At 41.4% G+C, this 9,456-nt stretch overlaps 1 protein-coding gene across 4 annotated transcripts; it reads left to right on the plus strand.

The window, feature by feature from the left end:
* The first annotated feature begins 1,493 nt into the window (after nucleotides 1-1,493).
* PTTG1 (PTTG1 regulator of sister chromatid separation, securin) lies at nucleotides 1,494-8,978 on the plus strand. Of its 4 annotated transcripts, none has more exons than XM_059174212.1 (6): nucleotides 1,494-1,600; nucleotides 2,006-2,106; nucleotides 2,444-2,628; nucleotides 3,927-4,020; nucleotides 7,957-8,115; nucleotides 8,844-8,978. In XM_059174212.1, exons 2-6 carry the CDS (start codon nucleotides 2,016-2,018, stop codon nucleotides 8,918-8,920), a joined length of 606 nt encoding a protein of 201 aa, XP_059030195.1. In that variant the 5' UTR covers nucleotides 1,494-1,600; nucleotides 2,006-2,015; the 3' UTR covers nucleotides 8,921-8,978. The 4 variants fall into 4 exon arrangements, with proteins under 4 accessions (XP_059030195.1, XP_059030199.1, XP_059030198.1 ...); XM_059174216.1 differs by having other exon boundaries at nucleotides 2,447-2,628; XM_059174215.1 differs by lacking the exon at nucleotides 1,494-1,600 and adding an exon at nucleotides 1,610-1,837.
* Nucleotides 8,979-9,456: the final 478 nt, after the last annotated feature.

Consider the following 9,456-nt stretch of genomic DNA (forward strand, 5'->3'; position numbering starts at 1 on the left):
TTTGGAGGAGAGCATAGGGAAGCAAGGGGTGAGTTTTAGATGGGCTGCTGTTTGTAAATCAGGATTAGAATAAACTGGGATTAATTAGCATCTAGGTGTTGTGATAAGTGGAGGGTGGTTACTAATTGGGTAATCTAGTAATAGTAGGGAGTAGTAAAGTGGGTCTGGAGCATCATTGGTGCCAAAACAACAATCACTCAAAGAGGAGGTGGTTAAAGCATTTTTCAGTTTCTGTATGAACTTGGGAGACACAGTACTTACTGTTGTAAAGGGAAGACTTAACTTGGGGAGATAGAAATCTTGCATCCAAAGACCTTAGGAGATAGAGACTCCCCACTTCGGAGCTATAAGTGCTGTACAGATATGGTTTCAAAGTGAGCACTTTCATGTGCTGATGATGCAATATAGAGTTGAAATATTTAGAGGGAGATACAGAGAGAAAACAAGGAGAGGAGTGGGAATAAAAGGAAAAGGACAGGGAAGGGGCAATAAAGGTGTGCATGTTTTTTGTTTTTTGTTTTTTTTTTTTTTTTTGTCCTTTTTGCCCTCTTGAGTTAGGATCTTTTCTTCTTGATGCCTAGCCCAGTGTCTAGCATTTAAACGATAGTCAATAAATATATATTGAATGAACCAATTTTGGTTCTGAAATACTAGGGAAGAAAGGCAAATGAACTAACATATATTGAGAACTGCGTTTATGCCAGGTGTGGTGCTAAATCTTTTGTGAAATAATGTAGGCTCAACAGTTCTCTCTCAACTTCCCTACAAGTTAGCATGTATCTAGTGACCTGTGGGGAGTAGGGATGGGATGATACAGATCAGTTTTGGTCCTTTTTTTTTTTTTTTTTAAAGATTTTATTTATTTGACAGAGAGATCACAAGTAGGCAGAGAAGCAGGTAAAGAGGGAGAGAGGAGGAAGCAGGCTCCCTGCTGAGCAGAGAGCCCGATGCCGGGCTGGATCCCAGGACCCTGGGATCATGACCTGAGCTGAAGGCAGAGGCTTAACCCACTGAGCCACTGGGCGCCCCAGTATTGGTCTTTTGATTTTATTCCTTTACCTTGTATTTGTTTAATCTATTTCCATTTACTACAAAAATAGAATAAGGGTCATTAACTTTTTCAAGCATTATTTCTCCCCCTATCTTGGGAATTGGAATTCCTTATCTATAATTTTATTATTCCCCAGGTCTTTCCCTCGCCTTTGTGCCCTCCGCCACCGGGCCCTTCCAGGCAGCTGTGATGAATGTATTGTTAAGATACAGAGGTTTAAAATAAAGTTAAGAGGTTTAAAATAAGTCCCATTAAATGACCTACAGTCAAAGGTGTCCGCAGGTTCGGTCTTTTTCTTCCCAGCAAGCAAACTACCAACTTCCCGGGAAAAACCTTCCTGCGGGTCTGCGGGAGCCTGGGTCCCACCCCCCCCATGGGTTCTTCCCATTGGTTCTTCCTGGGAGCCTCCGCCCCACCCACGGTCCCGCCTCCTGGGAAGATGAACCAATAGGAGCGTGAGTTGTGGTTTAAACTCCGAGTCCGGGGAACTCTCTGGAGGCTGAGTCTCGGATGAGTTTGGCTGTTGGTCTCGACGTGGGTGGACCGTGGGTTAGTGACTGGCTGGAGCGCGGGTCCCGCGAGGAGGACGGTGGGCTGGGGGCTGGAAGCCGGAGGGCCTGGAGGTCGGGGTCTGGGGCTTCCCGGGGTCGTCTGCGTCGCCGAGCCGGGTTGAGCCACGGCCTCGTTCTGCGTGGGCAGTCCTCCATCTGATGAGTACCAGGACCTGTGCCAGCCCCAAACCGCCCAGTCGTCTGGAACTTAGAGCCTCCGGCGCAAGTTTCAAGAGTTAAGAGCTGGATTAAATGCCTGTTGGCTCAAGAACGGGCTAAGCTCGCTCCTTAGCTCTAGTTTTTGCGTGGACGTGCTCAGGGTAGAAAGTTTGGTCTGTGCTACACCTTCGCTTCTGTCTTCTTCCATAACCCCCGGGGTCTAATGTATGTTTCATACCCGCAGCTGGTCCAGAATGGCTACCCTGATCTTTGTTGATAAGGAAAATGGAGAACCAAGCACCCGTGTGCCTCCCAAGGACGGGCTGAAGCTGGGATCGAGGCCTTGTAAGTAAAACCGGCTGCAACCCGAGTCCGGTATTGTCAATCAATTGTGGGCGTGTCCCGGAGCTGGGGCGGCCTTCTGTGTACTTGACAGCTTGAGTTAGGTATTACCGAATACCACTATTGCAACGTGCTCCTGGGTCTCTTTTTCATGTTCAGTACCTCAGATAATTAAGGGGGTACAGAACCGAAGTACTGTTAGGCCTATGGCCATGCCACCAACAAAAGTGGAGGTTGAGTTTGGGGATGAGAATGAGGCCGGGTTGATTTACACAGCCAGCCTTCTAGCTGCACCCGTGTTTATTGCCTGAATAATCTTATGGTAAGCCTTTTTCCTCAGCAGTCAAAGCTTTAGATGGGAGATCTCAGGTTTCAACACCACGGGTAGGCAAAATGTTTGATACTCAAGCAGCCGTACCTAGAGTTGCCAGAAAGGCTTTGGGAACTGTCAACAGAGCCACAGAAAATTCAGTAAAGACTAGTGGACCTCTCAAACAGAAGCAGCCAACCTTCTCTGCCAAAAAGGTAAGTGTTGGCTACAAAGTCACTGTTGAAACACTTTAGCGCTTATGACTCTTAAAGTGACTATAGGCCTCCTACTTTGCTTTCTCTCTTGTGAATGCAAGGAAATGTAGGCTACCCGATATGGATTAACAGGAGGGAAACATGGGAAGCTTACTCTTTGTGGTCTTCCTCTGTGCCGCAAGATCAGAAGTCTCAGAAGCAGCTGGTGAATATTTCTGCCTCACCTGTTCTTAATAAGTGTGGAGAAGATTGATTGGTAGTATCTATGTATGGTCATAGAAAGGATTGAGAGGGAGGGTTCTTTGCCGGAGGTCATGGAGCTAATATAATAGCTTAGGAGGTACCATGCTCCTCCCAAAGGCCTCCTGGAGGAAGCACCAGGTACTCTGCTAGCATGTTGACCTTAGTGTGTGTGCACGAGTTAACAGTCTCTGCATCCCCGACTGAGGAGACTTTGCTGTGAAAGATGACTCAGCACATAGATTTACACTTCATTTGCTAAAATAAGTGGTTTTATTATGTATTAGGAAAAAAAATCCCTCGTACTTTATATTAAAATAAGACTTGAGGTGTGGTTTAGAACAAGATATCTTTTTAAACTAAGTTGAGTAAGAGAAATGTTAGGTTCAAGTATTGGAAGGCTATGGCAACAATAATGAGAATGTGACACAGAACTGAAGTGTGGGGAAACCCTGCTTTAAGGATTTCTATAGGTATGCACATATGACGTAAGGTTGGATCAGGAATGTGCAGGCTTCTGCTTTGGCCTGCTATAGTACACTGCCTATCAGCCAATTTAAGATTAGGGAATTATCCAGGCTTCTAAACTGCTTAACTGTCTTTTGCTGAATCTTACTCAGTGTGTGTATTTCAACTTAATAATAACTAAGCAAATAATTAAGGGAGCACTGATGGGGAAACATAGATGGAAATCACACTTCCAAAACCCAAAAATGGCTTCTCAGATTAGCTTCTGTGTGGGTGAGTCATGCTGTTTTCTTTGACAGGTTGAGTGAATGAGTTGATTAGCTCTGAATTAATTCTGCCTTCTTGGTGACTTGTGCTGAGAGGTGTGGGTACTTAAATTTCAGACTTAACTCTTGAGCCATGCCACTAGAATTGCTGGCAGAATTGGTATGTAATTATGAGAACTAAGGATTATGGTTTTTTAGAAGTCAGCATGAGATTGAAAAGCTGGTGAAGCAGTCACATGTCTTGAAGAAGACTAATGATCTTTTGTCCTAATCAGTTGACAAGGCTTGCCTTTCACTAATTCATATTTTCTTGGATGGTTTTAGGTGACTGAGAAGACTGTCAAAGCAAAAAGCTCTGTTCCTGCCTCTGATGACACCTACCCAGAAATAGAAAAATTCTTTCCCTTCAATCCTTTAGGTAGTATTCTTTTGGTATTACAAAAATGCTTTAGTTTTGAGTTTCTCTTAGAATCCGATTCAGCTCTAATCTGATATGGATATGAATGTGAACTGTGACCCAAAACTGTAATAAGACTGTCTAAATCTGGGTTTCTTTCCACAAACGTACTTGTTGACAGATTTATTTGTAAGGAACATCTTAGGTCAGAAGGGGAATTGGTACAAAGATGTGGAGAACATTGTTCCTGACCTCAAACATAAGGGAGATAAGATTTGTTCACTAACATTGAATAAGTCTAAATGGGACTGTTTTTTGTGGCAAGCCTTTTAGAAAGTGAGTTTTATGTTAAATTGAACAGTGTCTGAAAAAAATCCACATAGTCCGTGATAGCATGTGTATTTTTACTCCGTCAGCCTGCTAATGTATCTGAAGTATTTTCTGTTATAGAAGCACCTTTTCAAGCTTTAATCTACTCCCACTGGAGGAGAGGCTACTGTATCCAGGCTTTGGATGCAGTGTTTAATAAGACAGGCCCACGTTGATGGAGCCTATGATTTGGAGGGAAAGTCAAACATGAACAAATTCTCTCACTGTAATTGAGAAGGAGAAACCAGCCCATTAGAGGGAACTGAACCTCACCTGGAAGAGCAGGGAGGCTTTCTCTCAGGAAGTGCCATGATGTGGCCTTTTAAAGGGTAACAGGGGAGAGCTACGTGAAGTAGGGAGGGGCCAGGCAAGAGCACCACACCTATGTGTGTGCAGAGATCCCGAGGTGGAACAAAGGACTGGAGTGGTTCTGGGACAAAGGCAGAGGGAAGGCCGACAGAGGTGAGACTGTGGGCAGGTCCTGCAGCACCTTCTAGGTTTCTGAGCTGGCATTTTTGCCCTTTCATCCAAAGGGCATTTAGTCATTCTGTACATCCAGGTTGTCTCTGGCTTTTATATAATACATTTTATATAATTCAATTCTGCAGTTTTCTTGAAATTGTATTGTTATGAGATTGTCAGGATAGCTGAGTCTCCGAGGGTATGTGATTAAGATTTGATAAAACGGAGTGCTTCCATACTGATGATTACCATTCAGCCATTAAGGAAAATGAGGTAGATTTATGCATCTTGATCAGGAAGGAGGACTTCCATATGCTGTGTTTGAGGAAAGAGATACGGCCAAGTTGTCCTCCAAAATAGCATAAATTACTGAATTCATGTACAGTGGCTGATGCCTGCTTCTCTAATCTCTAACAGCAGATGTTTTAAACTTATCAAAAGGGCAATGGGTATCTTATTGTTTTAAATTGGGGAGCATGTATGTGTGGTGAGCATACTTGATTATCGGCCTCCTATAGTTTGTTTTTTAATTTCCTGTTGGTATCTTTGTTTTTCTTTGATAATAGGTCTTCCTTTCCTTTTTCCTTTTCTGTAACAGCTTTTGTGGATAAAGGAAATTAACCCTAATATGTTGCAGACTTTTTCCCTCTGGAGTCTTTTGTCTGTTTATGGTTTCCTTTATAATTCAGTGTTTTTTGTTTTTTTTTAAAAGATTTTATTTATTTGTGAGACACGGAGCACAAGCAGGGGGAGAGGGCAGAAGAAGAGGGAGAACTGGACTCTCTGCTGAGCAGGGACCCTGAAGTGGGGCTTGATTCTGGGACTCTGGGATCCTGACCTGAGTCAAAGGCAGAGGCTTCACCAACTGAGCTACTTGAGTACCCCCATATAATTAAATGGTTTTAAATTAAATAGTTCCATATCACTCAATTCCTTCTTAACTTCTGGGTTTTAGTCAGTCTTTAAAAGAGCAGGCTAATTCCTAGTATTTAGGCTTTAAAGAACTTTCACACTTCAGAAAACAATGGGTTCTCCTTCCGTCTTTGTTCTTTTGAGGAAATGCTAAACCTCTCAAAAAGAGGAAAGAATATTTAAATTCTATTTCTGTTACTATCAAGAAAAATATGCTGTATTCTTTTTTTTTTTTTTTTTAAGATTTTATTTATTAATTTGACAGAGAGAAATCACAAGTAGACGGAGAGGCAGCCAGAGAGAGAGAGAGAGAGAGAGGGAAGCAGGCTCCCCGCTGAGCAGAGAGCCCGATGCGGGACTCGATCCCAAGACCCTGAGATCATGACCTGCGCCGAAGGCAGCGGCTTAACCCACTGAGCCACCCAGGCGCCCCTGCTGTATTCTTTTTTTAATTAAAAAGTTTTCTTGTAGTAATCTCAGTAAACTCAAGACCCTGAGGTCAAGAATATCATGCTCTACCAACTGAGGCAGGTGCCCCCCCCCAAAATCTACTCTAATCCTAAGAAGTAAGGCACTTGGATTATAAGAAGGAGTGTGACTTAACCCAGTAGTTCTTATTTTTGTTGTGGGATTTTCACAACTCTTAGAAGCTAATGAAGACACCAGAGAACTTTTGTGTGTCATTTATCAATTTTGATTCCTAATGCAGGATATTTAAATAAAAAATATGAATTCCTTAAAAAAAAAAACCCATTCATTAATGTAAGTAACTTTTTTCTAAGACCTAAAAATAACTTTTTTAAAACAGAAGAATTGTGTAGTTTTCTATTTTTGAAAACTTGCTTAATTTGGTTTAACATAAAGCACTGGGTTGTCCTCTGATTCTGCATCCAATCTATTGTATCTCTTGTTTTGGTTGAAGTACTTGAAAAAAATCTGGCCACATACAGATACACAGTTAAGAAAGTGAAGAGCAGGGGCACCTGGGTGGCTCATTGGTTAAGCCTCTGCCTTCTGGCTCAGGTCATGGTCTCAGGATCCTGAGTTGCACCCCGCATAGGGCTCTCTGCTCAGCCGGGAGCCTGCTTCCTCCTCGCTCTCTCTCTGCCTGCCTCTCTGCCTACTTGTAATCCTTCTCTCTCTCTCACATAAGTAAAATCTTAAAAAAAATTAAAAAATAAAACAAAGGGAAGAAGAGCATTTCAATAGTCTTTTCAAATAAATGTGGAGAGTTTTCTTTCTTACTAGACTAAAACCCAACAAGTGGCAGTTTCCAAATGTAGGGTTGCAATGTGTAATCTGAAACCTTATCAGTGAACATTTTGTACTCTGACAATAAGTGCTAAAATACACTGGGCTGTTCTGCACTTTGAATGTATTTTTTATTTTTGCATTTATCACACATTGATCATTTAGAAATAATGATTCACTGGGAACTGTAGCTCATCCAAATGTTGAAGTGTGTCATTATGCAGTATCAAACACACATTAATGCCACCACGGATCTCATCAGAAAAGTGTATTAGGAAGTTGGCAAGCTAATGACTGCGGATAAGTTTTCCAGAATTCTAGTTTTATTTTTTTTCTTGGAATTGTGATCATTGGCAATGAATATCGTGTTTCTTGAAGTGATAGAACTTCTTTCATTCCTCTCAGAAAATGTGCTACAAATACCCAAGTTTGAGTAACCAGTTTGTCTATCCATTGTTATTTCAACTAAATAGTGTTCCAGGAAAAAGGCCTCTAGTTTAGTTGCAAACCAAATAATCATGCAAATCTCGTTTTCTTTGAGCTTACCTGGTACTTTGGTATACAGCAGAAGTGCTTTATGGCGTACTTATTTCATCATAAAGAATACTAAAAAGACCACTGTTCTTCAGGGTTGAGAGCTAATAAAATTAATACTTCTTACTGCAGATGGCAAAGTGAGACGTGAAGCTGGCAATTTTTTACTGCAAGTGAATGGTACTGTGGAGTAGTGACTATAAAATATAGTTTATTGCCACTGCCTTGATTTGTGCCAAGGCACAGCAGTTCCATCCATCATTGCTTTTGTACCATCACTGCAAATGTCAACACAGCAGAAGAAGGTGTTAATGTTATTAAGCACAGAGTTTGACCTCACTGTTCCACTGAAAGTGTCTCAGACCCCCAAAGGGCCCCTGACCACTCTGAGAACCACTGCCTTGATAAAGTGCTTTATCTTTGTGGCAGATTTTGAGAGTTTCGACCTGCCTGAAGAACACCAGATTGCACACCTCCCCTTGAATGGAGTGCCTCTCATGATCCTTGATGAGGAGAGGGAGCTTGAAAAGCTGTTACACCTGGGCCCCCCTTCACCTCTGAAGATACCTTCTCCACCATGGGAGTCTAGTAAGTGAACAAGTGCCCTTCTAGAAGGGCTGCGGATTATTTGTGTCCTAATGGTTCCATTACTGTGGGGGCAGAATTGTGTAGAAGATTAGCCTATAAGTAATTTCTGTTTCAAACTTAAGAGATTAATTAAAGTTTCAGAATAATGAAAACTGCTTTCAGTTGGTATTGTTTTCAGTCCCAAATGCCCAGGTAAAATTAAGTCCTTCTGGAATCTGGACAGTTTAGATGCAGAAAATAAGAGTAAATTTAGGATACAGCTTCATAGCTTATAACTTGAAGTGTAATCAACTTGTTTGGAATGAGAATTCCAAGTTCTATCCAAAGCTAACCTAGGATCAAGACACCTGAGCACAATAGCACAGAACGGCAAAATCTTACTACCAAGGTGGGAGGCCTCTGTATGTTTTCGATTTGTTCTGATGGGATAGCGTATACTATTTTATAAATTACCATAGTCGTATTGTTGGCTCTTACTTGGGTCTCTCAGAGTAATGGAGTTTCAGGTATGTCTAAGATTTATTTCCTAATGAAGTTTAATTCTGGGGTTTTAGCCACATTTCAAGAATTGAGTGTATGTGTGTGTGTGTGTGTGTCTAGCTGGGGTGGGGCTAGGGATTCATTAGACAAAGGGGAAAATAAGAATTTGTGAGTAAAATTGACAACCAATGTCTGTTGAGATGGGCTAAAGCATTTGCAGATATTGAATAAAAAAATTTGTTTTCTAGATCTGTTGCAGTCTCCAAGTGTTCTGTCGACCCTGGATGTTGAATTGCCACCTGTTTGCTATGACTTAGATATTTAAACTACTTAGTGTTTAATAGTTTGTATGTTTTGTATTAATAAAGCAACTCTTTAACAGACTCTTCCTAATCTCGCAGTTGGTATTCTTTGGAATTTGCTTAAAATGGTATGAAAATTAGTGGAAGTGTTTGACAAGGAACTATAATCTGACAATAGAAGTATATCTCATTTGAAAGCTTACCCTTAAAACCCTTCGGTTTGTTATAACAGCTTATTTTAGATGCTGCCACTGTTCTCCCTGAAACATACACCCCTCAATGTGTACTTTACTGCCTTTCTGTGGCCATTAACTAGTGACAGTTATTAGATCTCTTAATTAGAAGAGCCACTTCTAGCTCATTAAATATCTATTGCTAAGCATTCTTTATTGCTGGTTCTATTTGGTTTCTAATGACTTTAATACTCACTATTTGGTAATCAGAATTTGAAAGGCTCTAAATCTTCTGAGAACTCTTCCTCCCTGGGATCTTCAATTAGGTTCTTTCAAGAGTGCAGCAGATAATTTATGGTTAGTAATAACCACTCTTCACCTATAGG

Source organism: Mustela lutreola, chromosome 5 (assembly GCF_030435805.1).
Source record: "Mustela lutreola isolate mMusLut2 chromosome 5, mMusLut2.pri, whole genome shotgun sequence".
Classification (NCBI taxonomy): Eukaryota; Metazoa; Chordata; class Mammalia; order Carnivora; family Mustelidae; genus Mustela; species Mustela lutreola.